Below are 20,801 nucleotides of genomic sequence, written 5' to 3'. Positions count from 1 at the left end.
TCCTGACAGTATGATTGTGGCCCCTTCTTTCGGAGTGGGTGGAAGTAGGGGGCAAAGTCAGGCCACTATGATTTGCTGTGTTTTCTTGCTGACAGAGGTGGGGCTGCCCTTCCTTGCCCCAGGCCTCTGTTGTAAGGGCTCGGCTGTCTGGCTGTTGCCCCTCCCCTTCTCCCAGAGGATGTGGGACAAGGTTACTCCATCTCCTGATCTGCTCTGGCCCCCAATTAAGAGAAGTTCTCCTGGGGTTTCCTGGGCCCATGGTTTGTCTCCTGTCCAGCCCAGCCCAGCCCTGCACTCTCTCTGGTCCTGAGTTTCTAATATTGCCAGTTATGATTCTCAGGTGCTGAAAGCTCCCCACATAATTGAGCCATCTAAGGTCTTGTCCACCTCTTCCCCACACAGCCGGGAGCTCCCTATCCCCTACCTCACCTTTGGCATCCCTATCTCTTTTCCTCCCATTTCTTCTCCCAGTCACATCCCCTTGTTTCTTTAGGCCTCAGTGTCCATCTTTGTTTCTCTAAAACCCCTCTTAGATCATAGTCACCTGCTTTCCCCCATGACCCTAGGCTGGCCTCATCACTTCATTCCCACATGGCTGCTTTCAGATCTTCCCCCAGCTTTGAACTTCCTTCCCATGCTCCGGCCACCCTGATGCCAAGCCCCCTCTGTGCAATGGATTGGTAGTTCCTGTCAGGCTGAGGTTAAGTGAAGAAGTGCAGGTCTGGGCACTGGGCATCTGTCCACTTATGTTCTCAAGGCCTCACTTCCCTACCTATAAAATGAGGAAGGTGGGTGATCCAGAAATGCGATGATATATGTGCAGAAGCTTTGAAAACTGCAAGTATTAATGTGAGGTATTGCCGCTGGAGTAAGGTTGCACACCCTGGACCCAGGCTTTCCCATCTTTGCCCTGTTCTCTCAGTCATGCTTTTTCCTGGCTTGGCCTCCAGTGGTTCCAGGCTGCTCAGTTACTCTTTCATATCTAGAGAGAGGCAGGGCAGTGAGTGTCCTGTCCGAGGACTGGTTTTGTGACCTTGAGCTAATCTCTGGGTTGGTGCTATGTATCTCCCAACCGGCTGGGGTCTTCTCAAGCAGGGGATGCCCACCTAACTCCCAAACCTGGGACTTCCCTTATTCAGGATCTTTGTTGTCCCTATCAGACTGGAAGTTCTGCCAGTGCTTCCAGTCTCTGATTGCCCCATCTCATGTCTCTGACATGGTGGGTTCTTAGCAGAGTTTGGTCAGAGCATCACTAGGTTTAGTCAAAGTGCAAAGGTTGTCATAAACTCCCTGTGATGTGAGGTGCCAACAAGTTTTCTTTTGCTGGCCTCTGTCTTCTGTTATGGCCTATGTTGTGGCTTTCCACCTGTTCCCTTCTGGGCGCAGGGTGAAGGTGACCTGGTGCCAAAGGGTGCCTCAGGATTGTCCTACAGAGGGCAGGGGAGGGCCTGAGTGAGGATGGATGGGAGAGGAGGGGGTGAAACAGGAAAAACAGTGGTCAGCTGGTCAACAAGAGGAGAGGATGCTGAGAAACTGGGCTGAGCTGGACAAAACCTCCCCTGTGAGTCCTGCCAAGGGGGAGGGGCCACTTATTAAAATATACTGGGGCAAAGCCAGGCCCCTTGGTGAGAGAGTATCTGAGGAGGGATTGGGCCTGGGCGAAGGGTGGCGGGCAAGTGGGACCTGCAGCCTGGTCTCCCTTCATGTTACTATTGCTATGGCTGATTCCTGATATGGAGACCGTTTCTTGGGCTTTGGTTCATGCCTCCAGCCCCTCACTTGTCACTCCGCCATCCCAAAGTGCCTTCTTGCCTCAGTTTCATCCCAGCCCCATCCTTCCCTAAGGCCCTGGACTTTCTTCTCTCGCTAATCCAGCAATGCTATTCACTGGATACTGCTCTGCTATATACCCTGAGAGGACAGTGGTCAAAGCACAAGGTTTCAGTTTTGATCACTGGGAGCTTCCAGCTGGCAGGAAGTTTTCACGTGTCAGTGGGTGAGGCAGGCAGGGGGAGTCACAGTGGAGGAGGTTTAGAAAGGGGTATGAGATCCCATGGGATGGTAGGTGGGCCCCTGAAAAGAGAAGGTGAGCTTGGAGCTCAGAAGTGGAAGACCTAGGCAGCAGCTTCAAGCTGTACCATGCCTACCTAGCTGCCTTGTTTAAGAGACGCCAAGAGTCAGCAGGCCTAGGAAGTGGCCAACAGTGCTGCAGTTGCTGACGGAGGGGTGTGATGTGTGAAATGTAGGGATTGGGTTTCCCATTGCCCACTTCTTCCCTTCCAGCCCTGGGCCTGGGCCAGCTTGCAAAGGTCACTGAGGTGAGGAGGCCCCTGTGGTTCACACAGCCCATGGGGGAGGATCTGGTGCTTTAGGGAGTGGGGGTTGGATGCATGATAGGATACGAGAGCCTCCCTCTTCTTGTAAAGGGCCCTGAAGTCTCCTCTTCGGGTCAGGGTGGCTCATAACTGGCCTATAGGCAAGTCTCCCACTTCCTCACCCTCCATCCGGGAAGACCATTTGGGACCATCCCACTTCCCCATTTTTCTTGTCATCTACAAGTTAGGGAGAGAACCTGAAGGGGGCACCTCACATTCCAAAGAGCTCCCAGAACATTGATGCCCAGCAGCTAAGCCCGGAAAGGTCTCGTTCTAAATTCTGAACCAGGCCCAGGGAGAGAGGGTCCTGAGAGTCAGAGGGGATGGCAGTGACGATGGTAACAATAAGGACAGCTACCGCTTACTAACTTTAGGGCAGCGGTCCCCAACTTTTTTGGCACCAAGAACCAGTGCTCTTATGAGAATCTAATGCCTGATGATCTGAGTGGAGCTGAGGCGGTGATGCTAGTGCTGGGGAGCGGCTGCACATAAAGATGAAGCTTGGCTCCCTCATCTGCCGCTCACTTCCTGCTGTGCGGCCCGGTTCTTAACAGTCCACGGACCGGTACTGGTCTGTGGCCCAGTGGTTGGGGACTGCTGCTTTAGGATATCCTAGGCACTGCTTTATATGCCATATTTTTATTCAGCAACATTTACTGAGCAGCTACTTTGCGCCAGATACTGTGTAGGCACTGAGGATGTAGCAGCAAACAAAACAAAAACCCGTGCCCGAATGAAGTTATATATAAACTTTGCAACTTCTATTAATATCTCCATTTCATAGCTGAAGAAACTGAGGCTTAGAGAGATCAGATGACTTGCCTGTGGTCAGTGTGACTTGAGTTTCAAAGCTTAGACTCCCAACTGCCACAGAGTGTGCTGTTCACAGGGGTGGAGGGGCACAGTGAGAACCAAATTAGGGCTCCCCTGCCATAATAGAGAGCGGGAAGGCTGTGCCCTACCCAGCCCCTGACAACTCATTACACTTCCATCTGCCTGGGCTTGTCCTTCCAAAGGCAGCTGTGGCCACAGAGTATCCCCTGGGGAGAGGTGTGCTCCTTCTAACTGGGGCCCCTTTTTGAGCTTTATGTAAATTACAAAGTAGTCAAAATTAGTGCTAATTTCCTTCTAGCATCCTCTAGATTCTGACACGCTCTTGACCCCCTCTCCTCTACCTTCCCCTTCACACTCACTACTGTGGGTACCAGTCACTGAAGCAAAGTGGTAGCAAATCGGGTATATTTTTATTTTCATTTCACAGAATTTCTTGCATACTCATTATGTGTAAAGGAACAGTGCTAGGTGCTGGGAACCAGAAGTGAATCTGACCCCATTTGGTAGGCATACACCTGGCACCCAGCTACCCAAGCAGGTAATAAAGAGGCACAAGATGTCAGTGCCTGGAGGGCAGCTGTATAAGAGAAAGGCTGAGTTTGCCTCCCATTCTAGCCTTTGGTTGAAGGCATAGTCCTTGTAGTCCTTATCAGATAGGATGGCTGCCCCAAAGTCCTGGCCTGAGGTTGGGAGGAGGGCAGAGAAGCCTCCTATTTTGAGGCAGATGCAGGGGCTACAGAGGGGCTTCTTTAGAAGGGTTGGGGTAGAGAGGCAGATTACCACTCCACCTGCCTGCCTCCTCTTATCCTTCTGATCCTACTTAAATGTCCTTTCCCCTGGGCAGCCTTCCTGGGCTTCCTGCCTGGACCAGGTCCTGCACTGTACTCTCTCACCAACCTCTTCACTGTTTCCTTCATAGCATTTCGCACTTCTTAATGTGTTTGTGTCTGGTGTTTATTTGTCCAGCAACTCCTTCCCATATTTCCCACTCTATGAGGGCAGAGATCCATTATTTTTATTCCCCTCTGTCTGTACTACCACCTGTGACATCATAGGTGCTCAGAACATTTGTTGGTTTGTTGAATGAACACCTTGAAGGCAGAATGGAGGAGCAGGAAGAACATGGGGTCAGAGACCCAGTTTGAATTCTGGCTCTGCCCCTCCAGCTGTGTGAGTATGGCATGTCATCCCTCTCTGAGCTTCAGTTTGCTGTGACATGTGGATAATGATGCCATTGCCTCGGAGGGTAGTCATATGGGTTAAATGTGTATAAAATGTAACACGATGGCTCAATACAAAGTGGCTGCTGCTATTATTGTTGCTGCTATTATTATCCTTATTTCTAATACTGGATTAAGAATATCTGCCTTGGGGGTTGTGGGGAAGCTCACATGGGATGCTATCAGTAGGTACCCAGAAGAGGGACACATCCCTAGAATGGCTTATGGACTAGGTGGCCCCATGGTGGCAACTCTCATGGCATGTCCTGGTGCTATCTTACAGGGTATGAAGGACGGGGGTGAGAAGCCTCGGGAAGCACGGACGGCAGACAAGGCTGGCTGGATCAAGAAGAGCAGCGGGGGCTTCTTGGGGCTTTGGAAAGATCGCTATCTGCTCCTCTGCCAGGCTCAGCTACTGGTCTATGAGAATGAGGTAAGAACTTGCCTGGCCCTGAAGGTTGGGGTGCTAGTGCAGGAGGCAAAGTGAGGGCAGCCCAAACCAGCAGGAGGATCCCAGAACCAGGACTGGAAGACGTGTTCTACTTTTGCCATGCTGTGTAAACTTGGGTGAGTGCCTGATCGTCTCTGTGTCTCTGCGGCATAAGGATAATACCTCTAGATGCAAGTCTATGGCTCCTGGATAAGGGGCTCTTTGAAGCGTATGTGCACAGGGGGATGTGTGTCTCCTCAGCTGTATACCTACACTGCAACTTCCTGTCCCTGGGCTAGGTTCCACATATGTGAATGTTCCAGAAAACTGAAGCTTGCTCTATTTAGCAGTGAATGTAGAAATAATACTTATATTGCTCATGTGTTTTTGGAGTTCTTATGTACCTCTCATATGATGCTCATGACAGTCCCATGAGGGTGATCATCATGTCATGTTTTACAGGGATGGATGCTGAGGCTCAGGATAGCCAAATGACTGTTCAACATTCACCTCTCAGTGAATGACGGAGCCAGGTCTAGAACCAAATCTAGTGCTCTTTCCACCCATCAGTGCTAGCAAGTAAACTCTAAAAGTTACTTTTGGTAGAAGTCCTCTAAAATATGTAGAATATTCTCTACCTTCTTCAATAGAAGACGCTGGCCTAAATTGAGTCTTCCCTTGGTGGCTCAGAGGCACTTATCATCAGACTGTTTTGTAATACCAGACTGTACTTTTCAGCTTTTCTTTCTCTTTTAATATGAAGCTGCCAGTTGCCACTGCTGCTGTCTTTGTGCCTCTCACAGTCCTCACATCTTCCCACTCCAAACTTGTGCCCCTTCTCATTTAAGCAGGCTTGGAACTTGGATAACCGAGGAAACTAAAATTGTGTGTTAAGTAAGAGTTGACAAAGCTCTGGGTGCAAACCTGAGAAGGAAAGGTGCCTTTTACTTGTAAATGATGTTTGTGTTCTGGGGTTGAGGCTATCAGAGGGTCCCTCCACTGAAAATGGGCTATCACTGTATGCCTTTGACAGATGGAATACATGGGGAAGAACTGGCCTGGCAGTGGAAGGGACATCCTGCCTGTTCCCCATCAGCCTCTCTCAGCATTCCTCATGGTACCTTGGCAAATTTATAATTGTCCTAGGCCAAGAAAGATTGGGCACACAGATCTATGTGTTTAAAGGATTTGCCCTTGAGAAGTACCTTGTTTCTCCTGCCGGAGGCCCAGGCTCATTGAATTGAGGTGTCAGAGAGGCAGCTGGAGGAGGGCAAGGAGATGAATTGCGCAGACAGCCCTCCAGATGTTCTACACCACTGCTGTCCCCAAATGAGGATGTGCTGTGGTGGCAGCAGGGGGATATTTTTATAAATAAAAGGCGTTGTTGCAGCTTCCTCCAGTCCCAGCTGCCTAAGAGTTAGTTGAATGACAGGCCCTCAGCTGTTAGCCTGTCAGGCGCTGCCAGACTTGCCCCGGGCCGCCTCTCCACATCTGGCCACAGCTGGGAAGCAGGGAGGATTTCACATCCTCTAAACACGAAAAATCTAAATTGTGCTTTTAAAAACAAAATCAGTATTAAAAACCCCAGTGCAGCCTCAAGAACTTAGCCCTCAAGGGTGGGGAGCTTGGCCCAGGAGTAGGAATTGAGAAATGCTTATTAGTTCAATTCCTCTTTCTTGATGTAAGAAACTAGGCGAGTGCGAATGCTCTTGGCTGTTTCCTTGCTGTCAGTGAGGCTGATGTTCCAAAAATGCTGCCCCCGCCTAGTGTCTGCTGGTTTATCCGTTTTTCTGAGCTGCAGAAGGGCCAGATGATTCAGCATTTCAGGTCAAGAGGAGACCCAGGTCAGGCAGCCGTGGGGAACTGGGTGGTAGAGACGGGCTGACTTTTCGTCTGGGCCAGTAGTTGTCCAGCTGGGGGAGGCCTGTGCACATGGGACAGGTGCACTGTGCTCTCTGCAATGGGGTGTCCTTTCCCAGGCAGCTTCCTTCCTCTGGATGCCCAGGAGGAGGGGACTTCCTGGGTCTCACTCTGGGCCAGGCATTCAGTCCAGCAAACTGGTCCTATATGTATCCCTCTTGAGGGCTACTAGGGCACAGTAGGCGGAACAGAAAGGAGAGCAGACACTTGCAGCATAGGATAGAGAGAGATGGCCCAGCAGGGATTAGGACTGTTTTTCCCGATGGCAGGGTGTCCTTAGTGCCTAGTCCAGTGCCTGCACCCGGCAGGTGCTTTGCGGATTAGCAACCTCAAAGGAGGGAGGGAGCACCATGGCTTGGGCTCATAGGAGTGAGCAGCAGAGCTTCCTGGACCAGATGGATTTTACTATCTCTTGTGTTGAGTGGAGGAACCGGGAAGGGATTGGAGACTAGGGGGTGGAAAGAGATGTATGGAGGCAAAAATGGAAAAGACCCCTGATTGAATTTGGATGGGAAAGCTCAGGTCACCCTGGCCATCTGTTCCCTTTTCCTTGAGGTGCTGAAGAGAGGGTAGATCAGTGGTAATCCACTTTAGCTGTATAGTCATCTGCTTTGGAAAATACTGGTGTCCAGACTCCACCCTCTCATCCCCCCAGGGATCCTGATTAGTCTGGGATGTTGCCTGGGCATTGGAGTTTTGAAGGATTCCATGTGCCACCAAAGTTGAGAACCTCTGGTGTAGAACAGAGGTTCTCAAACTTTTGTATATATCCGAATCACCTGGAGGGCTGTTAAAACTCAGATTGCCAACCCCATTCCCCTAAGCTTATGATTAAGGAGGAATGGAGCTTGAGAATTTGCATTTTTAACAAGTTCTCAGGTGATGCTGCTGCTGCTGCTGCTGGACCAGGTACCATGCTTGGAGAACCACTAGTGTAGAGCAACCTGTTGCTAAGGCACTTACCAAGCCTCTGCCTCTGGCTGGGAGGAATGCGCTGTGATGGGAAGAGCTCTGGCCTGGGAGTCAGAGGATGTGGGTTTGAGTTTGGCCCTACCCCTTATACTTGGGTCTGTGACCCTAGGGCAAATCACTTCACCTCCAGGCCTCATTCTCTTCCTCTGTAAAATGAGGCAAATACTAGCTTTCTTAGGGCGATTGAGAGGCTCAGGAGAATCAGGAAGGTACCTGAGTGCTTGTTGAGTGTCAGTGTTTCTCAGTACAGTAGTCCCTCATTATCCACAGGGGATTGGTTCCAGGATACCTGTGGATACCAAAATTCACAGATGCTCAAGCATCTTATGTAACGTGACATGGTATTTGGATATAACCTACACACATCCTCTTATATACTTTAAATTATCTCTAGCTTACTTATAATACCTTATACAATGTAAATGCTATGTAAATAGTTGTTAAACTGTATTGTTTAGGGAATGATGACAGGAAAGAAATGTCTGTACATGTTTAGTATGGGAAAAACCCGAAATAAATAATCTAGGTCAGCAACAAGGTAACTTTTTTTCCAAATATTTTTGATTCAAGGTTGGTTGAATCTGTGTATGCGGAATCCTTGGATATGGAGCGCCAACTGTATATGCAGATTATCATGGAGGGAAATTGGGGCATTTCTTCTGCAAATAATTGAGTCACTGCCTCCTAGATATTCCACCAAAACTGCAGAGCACTGAGGAGATCCCTGGGTGGGTGCTCTTGCTGGCTGGCTGCATGACTTACAACAGCAAGAGTTGCCTTCACTTGTTGGCCAGTCTCCAGGGCAATGCCCCCCACCCTCCACCCCACCCCAGCGCCTGCTGCTACTTGCCTAAAGTCTCTAGGGTGAGACTGTACCACATCTAGGAGGTTGTTCCAGCTGGGTCTTCCTGGAAGAGGAAGCAATTGACCACCATTGATGGAAGAGCTTGTCCTAGGCAGCTTGTTGGAGAGCACTCAGGTGCCAGGGTCGATGAGCAGGAAGGCAGACCAGTCAGCATTCAGGGGTGGCCTAGAAGAGGCTGCCCACTGTCCTGGCCACTGGCCTTTCTAGTGATAAGGCCTCAGGATGACAGCCTTGTGTGTGTGGGGTGCTCTTAAAGGAACCCTTGTCCTCTTCATTGTGCAGGCCATGGAGAGTGGCCTCTCACCCCAAGACAAGGGTCAGCAGAGGATGATACAGGTGGAGAAGTCAACTCAGGATCACTGTGGTAAAGGCAGGGCATGTAGCCGCAAGTGTGCCTCGTTCATGCTTCCCTCTGTGGTTCTGCCTGGAAAGCCTTTTCTCATTTTGTGACAACTTGCTCCTTCTTCCAGATACCTCTTCCACAGATCTCTGCCTGGCCTCTAGGACTGCATGGACCCTCAGGCACCCTTTTCTAAGCCTCTCCAGCTTCCTCTGTTGCCTCTTTTGACCTTAGGCATATTTGAGTCAGCCCTGCTCCCCATCTTTGGGCTATGAGCCCCATTTCTCATGTGCACGGTGAGCCTTGAGGGTGTCCCTCCAGATAGCGTGGACTTGCTATACCTCATCTTGGTGATTTATTGGCAGCCTGACCAAGTGATGCCCTCACTTGAGTGGGATCAGGGTCTGAGGTGAGGTCTGCGTATTCAAGTGTCTGGGTGCATCTCATTCTCACCACTTCATATCCTTTCTCTCTCCCTCCCCAGGATGAGCAGAAGTGTGTGGAGACAGTGGAGCTGGGCAGCTATGAGAAGTGCCAGGACCTTCGTGCCCTCCTTAAGCGGAAACATCGTTTTATCTTGCTGCGATCCCCAGGGAACAAGGTAGGGCTGTGCCTACTGTGGCCTGACCTCCCTCCAGGCTGGGGTCTGCTTTGGAGGATCACCCCTGGGGGCTCTCTAAGATAGGCTGAGCTTCTAGATGCAGCCTACACATTCTCTGTGGAGTGTTCCCTGAGGCTCAAACCCGGAGCTGCTGCAGGGTGAACCTTTTGCTCGTTTTGTCTCCCCAGCCCCTGGTTGATAGGAGATGTATTTAGAGCTCTGGTGAGAACTCTGCTCCCCTCTCCCCTTCCAGGCTCTGGAGCCTTCTTCCCAGGCTATAGTTGGAAAGTAGCCTTTGGGAGGTGGGGCCCTTGGCCTTCTCCCACACCCTGGACACAGGAGGCCCAGGGATGAGGCCTTCATCCTACCAGGCCTCTGACACTATGATATAGTCTGGGCCAGAGGGGAAGGTGTGGCCTCCCCTTCATCCCAGGCCTTCCTGGGTGCGCCACCCCTCTACCCTCCATCCTGGACTCAGTGCTCAGAGATGTGCAGCCCCCCCAGCTCTCCTCCCCTTGTACTTTCCTTTCTTGGCTGATGCTGGAAAAAGTCTCTTGCCTGAGAAGTTCTTTTCCTGAGACATGCTGTGTGTGCAGATGAAGTTTGCTGTTTGTACCGCGTATCTCTGGCAGGGAGTCTGGGTGGATGTTGACACATGGCATAGATATCGAGAGGGAGTCAGATTCTAGGCTGGCGTGTACAGCACATCTTGCCAGCTCACGCCCATCTGCAGCTGGGTCACGCCTCGTCCCGACCTCTGCATGTCATGTGGAGCCTCCTGGAGTGGCGCTGAGTCAGAGAGCCTGGGGGTTGGGGAGTGGGTCTGGTCTGGGCCTGCTGGAGGCCATTCTGTTTCTTCCTCAGCTTTCAGGGCCAGGAGCCCAGTCCTCTGTGGCTCTGGGCCCTGGAGGAGACCATGCTGCTTTACTCACTAACCTTTCGTCCTGCTCTGCACTGGGTGGGAACAAAGGATCAACTGCAAGGCTCTGACCCTGGGATTGGGGGTGTGCCCAGGGTGGGGGCAGGTTTGTAGTGTTCATGAGGCTGGGACAAGGTTTCACTTGACATCTGCTGCTTAGGGCTCTTTGAGGAAGAGTGCCATGTTTTGGTCTTTTAGGCATTAGAGCCCTACTCTGTCCTGGAGGACTGCTTCCTCTCTAGGGCGATGTATTTGTGTTTGTGTGTTTGAGACATGCAGAGTTTGTTATGCATGAAGGTCTGCTCCTATATGTCCAGTGTGCATGTGTATATCTCTTTATGTGCAGGTACGTGTTCACCTGGCCATGGTCTGTCTGGGTTTCTGAGTGTCTCTTAGTGAGTTTATGTGGTCATGGGTTGGAGGGGGCCTTGCTTCTCTGTCCTTTGTCCATGCTATTCTGTGGGCCACCTCCTTTCCCCAGCTCCGAGGATCAGCTGGTGGTAGGCTAGGTGGGTTGGGCCCAGCGCAAGGTGAGACATCACTTTTGGAGAGACCTGTTTGTGCAGCTATATTCTCAGCCACTTTGGCCAACACCCTCTTTTCTATCCCCTAATTCTGCTGAGAGTTCAGTTTGGCTTTGGGTGACTCTGGGAACAGGATGATCAGTTAGGGAAACGGGCTGTGGAGCAGTTGGTGGAGAGTACAGAGCAGTGAAAAGATAGCACGTCCTGACTCCAGCTCACGGGCCCTCTGATCTTTGCCACCCCAGGAGCTCAAACAGAGAGTCGGGGCTCTCCAGAGGGCAAATGTGGGGGACTTCCCAGAGCACCACATCCCCTATATTCTCTCACCCTCCTTTCCTGTCGCCCTGGGTGTTCCCCATCCTCAGTGAGGCTGCCCACTGGCCAAGAGGTCACATGACCCTGGCTGTCTGGTCCTGAAGCCGCCTGTTTTTTGCTTCTAATCAAATAAACAAAGACTCCAGTGTCTTGCATGCCCCTCTCCCCCTGCCTCCTCATCCCTACCATGAGGTCACAGGCAGACTCTGCCAGGAAGCAGGGTGGCCTCTGCTGGGCCTTGCTGCCCTGCTGGTCTCAGACAGCTTGGCCCTTTCCTCTTTCCTCCCTCCTCTCCCCCTCTCACTTTTTCCCTGTCTTTTTGTCCTCCCCCCTTTCCCAGTCCATGTGGCCCTATCCTGTGGTCAGTCCTGTTAGTTCCTAAGGTCCTCACAGGGCCTATGCCCCTGGGACTTCTTGGAAGGACTTGGGGAGGGACCTGTGCAGCCTGTGGCTCTTTGGGACATGGGGCGGGGGTGAGTCAGGAGGAGCAACTTCTTGGTATTCAGCTGGTCCCTGTTCTGATCACCCTCGTAGGATGCCTGGCTCATTCAGGAGAGATCACAGGGTTACTAAGGGTGAGGCTGGGTCCCATTTAACTTTGTATTCCTTCTCGTAGGGGAGCCCTTCAGCCAACACACTCCCTTCAGTCTGCCTTACGTGGGCCGACCAGTGGGAAAGGCCACAGTTTGAATTGGGTCCAGTGGTCTGTTCTTGTCCCACTGAGGCCCCAAGTAGTGAAGAGACCTATGCAGGGTGCCACTGAGGGTTGGTGAGACTAGAATAGAAACCTGTGATCTTGACACCGGGCCAGTGTCCTTTCTCTGCTCCGTTCTTGCTGCATCTACTGCTAAGTTCAAGTGTATGCTTCTCAAGCTCTCTGGGATGCTAAGTCCTACACCAGGCAGGGGCCCCGCCAACTCCAGGCCTATGAGTAGGAGTAGCAGCTGAACTCAGAGGGGCTGGCCCTGGTCCGCCTTTCTCACAGCCCTGTCACAGGGTTGGGTGGGCCCTTGAAGAGCCTGGATACAACGCTGTCCCTTCCTGAGCCCCTGGCAGCCCTGATGGCTGGGCTAAGAGGCAGTTGCCAAGGTGCCCTGGGGTTTCTGACTTAACTGCAGATCTGCTGCCAGGATCGAATTTACCCCGGTCATGCAAATGAGCATTTGGTTGTGCCTGGCATGAGGAGGTGGGTGGGACCCAGGGCCCTGTGTGGGGAGAAGCAGGAGGGAGGCAGCCAGGAGGAAGTTATATAATGAGGATGCTGAGGGGGCCAGGCGGACTGCGGTGTTACATAACTGAGAGGGGCGGGAGGGAAGGTGCTATCTAACACCGGGGTGGGGGATGGGCAGGCTGGCGACCTGCTGGACAGAGAACTAGGGCATCTTGAGGTCAGAGAGTGGGCAGCAGCCCAAATACAGGGCAAAGGAAGGAACCTCGGGCCAGTTCATTCATTTATTGGCTCATTCATTCAGTTACCATTTATCGAATACCTACTATATGGCATGCCCTGGCTTTAGTCAGGTTGAATTCCCTCAGCATTGCTTTGTGGTAGGCAGTGTTATCCCTTTTTCCAGATGAGGAAACTGGGGCTCTTTTGTCCAGAAGAAAGGCCAGGGTGATAATTCCCACTACTGAGCACTCACTCTGTGCCTAGCTTAATTCAACACTTTAGATCCATCAGTGATCTTCACAGCTCCATGAGGCAGGTTATGTGGTGTTTTCCTTTTACAGATGAGGAAACTGAGGCTCAAGGTCTTCCAGCTGTAAGTGGAAGAGCCTGGATACAACACTGTCCCTTCCTGAGCCCCTGGCAGCCCTGATGGCTGGGCTAAGAGGCAGTTAGTTGCCCCTCAGCATCCTCATTATATAACCTCTGTCCAGATCAGAGGTCCTAGGAGACTGGGATTACTTCTACTTTACAGAGAAAACTGGAGCCCAAAGATCAGGCAGCTGGCCTAGGGCAGTCAGTCACATGGGGCAAGACCAGATCTGGGCTCTTTCCACGGGGCAAGGCTGATTCTAATCCAAATCTCTGGCAACGGCACGTAGGGGAGGAGCACCTTCCCTCTGGACCTTCCCCTCCCTGCCCGGTGTCAGACCTCTTGTGGGGGTCGTCTTGATTTTCAACTTTGGGATCTGGGTGGGAAGCTTCCTTAAGACCCCAAATGCAAACACGTTTAAACATCTGCCATCCACCCTATCCATGCTCCCTGCAGGTCAGTAACATCAAATTCCAAGCACCCAGCGGGGAGGAGAAGGAATCCTGGATCAAAGCCCTCAATGAAGGGATCAACCGAGGCAAGAACAAGGCATTTGATGAGGTGCGATGCAGTCCTGCAGATGGCTCTGTGTCTCTTTCTCACTGTGTGTGTGATCTCAGAGAAGACCCTGCCCCACCACACCCCAGATAAGCCCTTGATTATGTCACTGCTACAAACTTTGGGTCATCTGCTGTCGCCTCATTAAATCCTCACAACTAGGTAGTAGTGTTCCCATTTTACAGATGAAGGAACTGAGGTATAAGGAAATTAAGTGAATTTACTTTAAATAAAAACATGCATAAAGCGGTAGAGTAGAGAATTTAACTGGTTGCAGCTATGCATCCTTTCCAACTGGAAACAGCAGGTAGGCCTAGATCAGAGAGGTCTGGGGGGGTGAGTTGAGAGTCAGAAAACTCATTTTTCAGTTCGGCTATGAAGTCCAGGCCAGTCTGGCTCTAACCCTGGGCCTCCCTATCTGTCTGCAATGGCCACTCAGTTGCCAGTACTGTAGTGGTGATGGTGGCAACAGCAGCTGTGATCAGGCTTGGGGCAATCAGGATGTCCCCTGTGGCAAATCTCCTATAGAAGATTGTCTTTGACTCAAAACTAATTGGGCTAAAATGGACCTAGAGGCCACCTGGGATGGCCTTTGGATTGCAGAAGTCTGAGACCCAAGGGGAGCGAATCTTCCCAAGGCCCCTGACTCAAAGCCATGGCTCCTATGTCGTGTCTTAGGTGACAGTCATGTTTGACCCTTCACTAGCTGGGGAAAGTGCCCCCATTTTGTGGGACAGCAGTGATGAGACATATTATGGGTATTGTGAATCTTGCTTTGTGGTTTCTTGGGCTATTACTCACCCTTACCCTCATCCCCCTCCTTTCCTTATCCTGAGAACAGAGTTACTACTCTCCAGATCCCCTGACCCAAAGGGGCAGAGGCCTTGCTCTTTCCAGGCATATCCCCAGGGGTCCTGGGAGAGTGACTGGGGTTAGGGCAAGGCCTATTCTGGAAGCAGGTACCAGGAGATTATGGGCCATCTTCTCCCCTGCCTCCAACTAAGCCCAACTAAGCCCAACTAAGTCACAGTAGGCTGAGGAGCAAAGGGCTGATAGCCTATATTCAGGCATGAAGACTGAGGCAAAGAGGGCAGCTGCAGAAAAAGGGAGAGCCTCAGACTGCAGGCAGATGACAAAGGCAGTGTAGAGGTCATGAGAAGAACAGGTCTGGACATGGGGAGATGCTTCAAAGAGAGAGGTAGCGACAGGGTGCTCGACCCTGTGAAGTGAGTATGCGGGTGCAGACCCTGACTTTGAGCTAACGCCTGAGCATTTCTTCTTCCCCCCAAAGCCTGGTGGGGACTGACCTGGTTCCTTCTCCTTCCCAGGTAAAGGTGGACAAGAGCTGTGCCCTGGAGCATGTGACACGGGACCGGGTGCGTGGGGGCCAGCGGCGCCGGCCACCTACAAGAGTCCATCTGAAGGAGGTAAGACTTTACCCCAGCTAGTACAGGTGGGAGGTCAGTTGAACCTGGGACCCAGCACTTTAGGATGGTAACCAGGCTCAGAGACCCTTTTTCCTGGAGGACTTCTGGAGCTGGGGCTTCTCAAGTGTTTTGCGGGGAGCTGTGTGTAAAGGCACACGTGTTAGATGTGTTCAGGGTATAGATGCACCTGCTGTGCTTGTTGAGTCCACACACTGGCCTTAGCCAGAATTGGTGCTTGAAGGAAACTGAGAACCTGAGACTACTCCTTGCCTCTCAGAGCTCAGCTTCCAGCTGGAGAAAAGACGTGCTCCAAGTAGAGCTATGTCTAAGTGTTGTACTGAGGGTTCTGGGAGGCCAGGGCAAGAGGGACCCCAGAAGACCCACTGGTGCTTGAGCTGACCCTTGAAGGAAGGGAACGGTTTCAACTGGCAGATGTGATGTGATTGAATATGGGTCTGGGAGAGATGGACTGAACAGAGGGACGGTTGTCAGAAATGCCCCCAAGACTGGAGGCTGAGCAAATAGAGGCCCTGGGCACAGGGGATTTAGGAGAAGGTATGGGCAAGGGGAGGGGTAAAGGAGGAGCTTCCTCTCAGACTGGTGTTGCTGATGGGGGCAGATGGTGGGTGGAAAGAGGTCTTGGAGGCCAGGAAAGAACCTCAGCAAACGCTAACATTTGGGGACCGGGGTGGCAGTAGGGAGCCAAGGAAGAGGAGGCCAGAGAGATGAGTGGCACATCTGGGGAGAGAAGGGTACAGGACTTGAGGGTCGTCAGCCAGGCTGGCAGCCAGTCACAAGGGCAGGACTGAGAAAAAGGCAGGTGGTGACATTTACAGCATATTTTCTCAGAGGAGTCAGTTAAGGGTTGACATGGGAATACAAAGCTAGGGATGCTGGGCTGGGGGTACCATGGGAGGGAAGAAAAGGAAGGGAGGGGGACAAGGTTATTAGAGACTTTGTTTTGAGGTGAGGCAGCCTGTTCACGTCTCAGCTGAAGGAAGAAAGCCTGTAGAGGGAGCGACTAAAACAGCTAGAGAGAAAAGGAATGCCTGAGGTGAGAGGTCCAGGAGATGCTGGGGGAGGGCCAGCCTTTGAGGGGAGACCCTTGGAGAAGAATTCTGGGAGGCCCTCTCATCCCATGTGTCCACCTGTGCACATGTAAAAGGGAGTGAGGGTCCTAGCCAGGACTCCCACCATCAAAGGGATCTTGGGAGAGGCCTACTGCCCAGCCCTGCTCCAGGGTCTCCGAGGCTCCCTGGGAGGGTCTCCATGACTATGTAGCTGCAGGGTGTCCCTATGAGTCCCTGGGGCTAGGTTGGTGTCAGCTGTCAGCTTGGCGCAGCTGTTCCCCTCTGGCAGTCAGCTGTGGTCTGGGGCCACATCTGACGGTGCGAGGAGAGTGGGCACAGGCTGCTGAGCAGCTGGGCAGGCAAGGACTGGAGAGGTCTAGGCCAGAGGGCTAGGTGTGAGGCTGGCGGACCAGACAGAGGTCTCTAAGGAGGGGAAGCAGAAGTGAGTGCAAGACAACTCTGGAGACCTATATTTGAGTCCTAGTCCTGTTGCCTATTGGCTGTGGAAACTCTGGGTGGGTGGTTGCAGAGAAAGGACACTAGCAAGGCCACGCAGCCAGGAAGGGGTCAGGAACAGGGCCTGCTGCCCAAGCCAGTACAGTTGTCATTAAAAAGAGCAGAAGAAGCAGACTGGGGCACCAAGAAGACACCCTGGCTCAGATTTCCTGGCCTACGATCATAGGAGTGAGGGAGAGGAGAGGATTCATCAGAGGGTGTGGAGGGTGGGGGACTGGGGACCTGGGCAGCCTGGATGGGAGGGCTTTAGTGCCCTTGTCGGTGGGCACGTCAGACCCAAAGGCCGGTCATCCAAGGTGACACCCATATGCTGCTCCCCACCAGGTAGCCAACGCAGCTTCTGACGGGCTTTCGCGCCTGGACCTTGATGTTCTGGACAGTGGGCCTCCAGTTTTTGCTCCCAGCAATGATGTCAATGCAGCCCAACCCCGGGAGGCACTCCGGCCTCCCATGCCTCCTACCAAGACTTCCCCAGCACCTGAGATGACCAGCCTTGGTGACAAAGCGGAAACCCCGGCAGGGGAGAGAGCCCCAACCCCTATCTCAGCAAGCTCTGAGGCCCACCCTGAGAGCCAAGAGGACTCAGAGACTGCAGTGAAGAAGGACAGTGGCTCTGAGCAGCCCCCTAACAGAGTCCTGCCTGACAAACTGAAGGTGAGCTGGGAGAACCCCAGCCCTGAGGAGCCCCCTGACCCTGAAAGTGCAGAACCACCCCAGGTACCCTGTTCTGAGACTTCTGAGGCTGCACCCAAGGAGGATAGGAAACCCCCTACACCCCCGCCTAAGATCTTATCGGAGAAACTGAGAGCCTCCATGGGTGAGATGGAGGCTTTGGGGCCAGTCCAGAGTCCTGGGGCCTCTGAGACCTCTGCCCCAGGCCCAGCACAGGTCTCAGTGAATGGTGTGGATGACAGTCCTGAGCCTGTCAAGCCATCTGAAGCCTTGGGCACCCCAGGAACTCCCCCAAAGAATGCAACAACGTCCACAGCATTGCCCCCCAGGGACCAGCCCCCTCAGTTCCATCCCCGCTGCTCTTCCATGGGGGACCTGCTTGGGGAAGGCCCCCGGCGTCCATGGAAGCCTGGGGAACGGCTGTACCGGGCCCATCTGGAGGTGAAGGTGGCCTCACAGCAGACGGAGAAACTGTTGAACAAGGTGCTGGGCAATGAGCCGGCCCCTGTGAATGCTGAGACATTGCTCAGCCAGGCTGTGGAGCAGCTGAGGCAGGCCACCCAGGTCCTACAGGAAATCCGAGATCTGGGAGAGCTGAGCCAGGAAGCACCTGGGCTACAAGAGAAGCAGAAGGAACTGGTGACCCTCTATAGGAGAAGTGCACCCTAGGGCCTGCTGGGCCAGGGCACTGTCCCTCCTAGCTGGCCCAGTTTCATCAAAACTTTGCCGAGAAATATACTTCTGCTCAGTCTGTCAAAGAGCCATTGGGCATGTCAGGGTTTGGCCAGGACCTATAGAGACTCCTGGTATCCTTCTTGCCCTGCCTTGGCCAGTGATGCCAGGTGCCATCCAGGGTTACTATCTGGCTATCTGGGCTGGCCTCCAGGCTCTGGCTTGGGCTGGGAGCACCTACTCAGAACCTCTGTGCTTACACAGTTGTTCCAAACTGCCCCAGGGCTTTGGCACAGTCCTAGGAGTTCTGGGGTAGCATCACCTCTGCTTCTCACCCTAGTAGTTTACATTCCTGACTTCTAAATAGAGCACAGCTGAGTTCCCCACAGCCTCCATGTCCGACCTCCCCAGGCAGAGAGCCTCATGGCAAAGGCAACTTCAAGCTGTAACCAACCCTTCCACCCATCTATTCCGAGTAGCTGCTGAGACTATGGGTCCAGGCTGTGGGTTCATCCTTCAGCAAGGGAGACCTGGAAGCCAGCTGGGGCCTCTGAAGGCAAGTGGGAGACATTTGTCAGAAAGCCATTTGCTGTGTGCTCCTTCTCTGGGCCTGTCCTATTCTGCAGGCCTTCCCCTCTGGTGAATTGTGACCAGAGGACTCCAGGGTGGAAGAGGAACTCGCAGTGTCTCCTACTCTAGTCCTGCCTCTGAACCAGCTTGTGACCAGCCTTGCACATTCTTATAGAGGTGAACCCCAGAATAGCCCCGACATCAACATCAGAAAATCCTGCATGTAATTCATTATAAATCAACATTCAGAAGAGAAGCCGCCCCAACTTCCGTGCCTCCCCAGATGGAATTTATATCTGGGTCTCCGCGGTTCCTCCTCAACCCAAACAGGTCCAATATCCCAGTCATTTCTTCTAACGCTGAGGGGTATGTTGGGGCCTGAAACCACTTCCCTCTCCTGTCTTCCCCGCACCCCTTTGGCTCAGGCCCTAGAAGGACCGCTCCTCCTGAACTTCCTAGTGGAAGGTGCATTTTCTCCTGGCCCATGCCTGCACCCTGAGCCTCTCCCTAGGGCACCTCCCTCCACCCCCACCCCCATCATCCCTGGCTCTGGGAGCACATCCGGTCTTCATCCTGCTGCAGCAACTGGACTGAGGGTGGTGCCTATAGGTGCAGAGGCCCTGCGGGTTGCAGCCACTCTTCCTGGGATCTATGGGAGTGGGAGAAGCTCCTGAAAGGCCTGTTCAGGGGGTTTCTGCATGTGCACTTTTGTTTACTGAAAGAGGAGAAGGTGGGTCACAGCCGTGTGCCCTGGTCTTTTTGCCCCACTGCCCCACATCCAGCCACCAGTCGTGCCCACTGAGGCCTGCCAATGCAGGCCAATGCCTTCTTTACTGTACTTCTGCTTTGTTCTTGAGAGTAATAGCTAGGGATCAGGAGGGGCCGGGGTGGGGATGAGCAGCAATGTCATGGCTCGTGAGTCCCCATGGGCTTCCCCAAACCACACTCCTTGGATAAACTAGGCTCCCATACCACAGTCTGCCTGTTCATCTGTGTCCAGTATGAGAGCAAGGATGTCATCGGGTGCCCATAGTCATGTGGCCCCCTGCCATCTTCCTTTGGGGAACAGCTTTCCCCCACCAGCAGCCTGGGCTGTCTGGAGCTTTAGCCAAGTCACCTGCTTCCAGGGACTAGAGCCTCCTTTTCCTCTAAGTGTTACCAGGCTGAGCGGGTAGCTCTGGGGCCACCTCAGTGGCCTAATGCCATTGGTTCCTATGGGGTCACCATGCCTTGGCAGCCTGGGTCCCTGGGGGAAGCCAGCTTTCAGGGGAGGGAGAAGAGGATGGTGCTACCTTGCCTGTCTCCTGGAGGAAGATGGCATTCCATGTCTTCTGCTTATGAAGCGCCTTTCTTGAAGTTTGGCAATAAATCCCTTTTTATGGAACTTTTCTGCTGCAAGCCTGTTTGTTGGTGTGGGACCAGCTCCAGGGCCGACCTTAGGGAAGCAGAAGGTGGGCGGATAATCAGTGGCCTCACTGGCCTGCCAAACCCCGTTCTAGGGCATCCTTCCCATAGGCTGGGCTGAGGCATGGCCCTCCCTCAATGCTCCATCTTTGCTAAACTCAACCAGGCCCCCAATTTCATCCACACATGCATTTTTATAGGCTGGCAGCTACGTGTCATAAAGAACAATACTTTTCAATTTTTAAAAGCTTTATTTGGAAGTAATTTCAAACAGAAGAGTTGTGAGAATTAGAATAGCACAGAGAACACTCTATTGGTTTATCTTTTGAGTGCTTTCTCTCTTCAACATAAACACAAGTTTTTTTCTGAATCATTGGAGAGTTAGTTGTCATGGCTCCTTACCCCTGAATACTTCACTGTATAGTTCCTAAAAATAAGTATGTTCTCTTATGTAACCATAGTACAGTTGTCAATTTCAGTATTTTTAACACTGATATGATAGTTATCGTTCATATTCCAATTTTGTCATTTTACCTAATAATATTATTTATGTTTCTCCTTCAGTGTAGGGTCAGATATTACATGTCTCTTTTGTCTCTTAATCTAAAATGTTTCTGCAGCCTGCATTTATCTTTCATGATATGAACATTTTTGAAGAATACGGTCTCTCCTTCCCCTCCCCCCACTTTAAATAGAACATTCCTCACTTGGGTTTGTCTGAAGTTTCCTCATAATTAGATTGAGGTTATGGATTCTCAGCCAGAAAACTGCATAGGTGCTACTAGGGCCTTCTCAGGGCACCACATCTGGAGACATGCCTCCATTTGCCTGTCATTG

General features: G+C 52.3%; 1 protein-coding gene across 1 annotated transcript in view; it reads left to right on the top strand.

Moving 5' to 3' along the window:
* Positions 1-19,944, top strand: part of PLEKHO2 (pleckstrin homology domain containing O2) — a 22,926-nt gene extending 2,982 nt beyond the window's left edge. Inside the window, exons 2-6 of the mRNA XM_011363334.2 lie at positions 4,713-4,862; positions 9,441-9,557; positions 13,532-13,636; positions 14,962-15,060; positions 16,971-19,944. Coding sequence (XP_011361636.1) covers positions 4,713-4,862; positions 9,441-9,557; positions 13,532-13,636; positions 14,962-15,060; positions 16,971-17,987 — 1,488 coding nt within the window. The 3' untranslated portion in view covers positions 17,988-19,944. The remainder of the gene's footprint in view (positions 1-4,712; positions 4,863-9,440; positions 9,558-13,531; positions 13,637-14,961; positions 15,061-16,970) is intronic.
* Positions 19,945-20,801: the final 857 nt, after the last annotated feature.

The sequence above is a fragment of the Pteropus vampyrus genome, unplaced genomic scaffold, assembly GCF_000151845.1.
Source record: "Pteropus vampyrus isolate Shadow unplaced genomic scaffold, Pvam_2.0 Scaffold85, whole genome shotgun sequence".
Lineage (NCBI taxonomy): Eukaryota > Metazoa > Chordata > Mammalia > Chiroptera > Pteropodidae > Pteropus > Pteropus vampyrus.
Note: the sequence above shows the minus strand (reverse complement) of the source record. Positions and strands in the feature narration are given on the sequence as shown.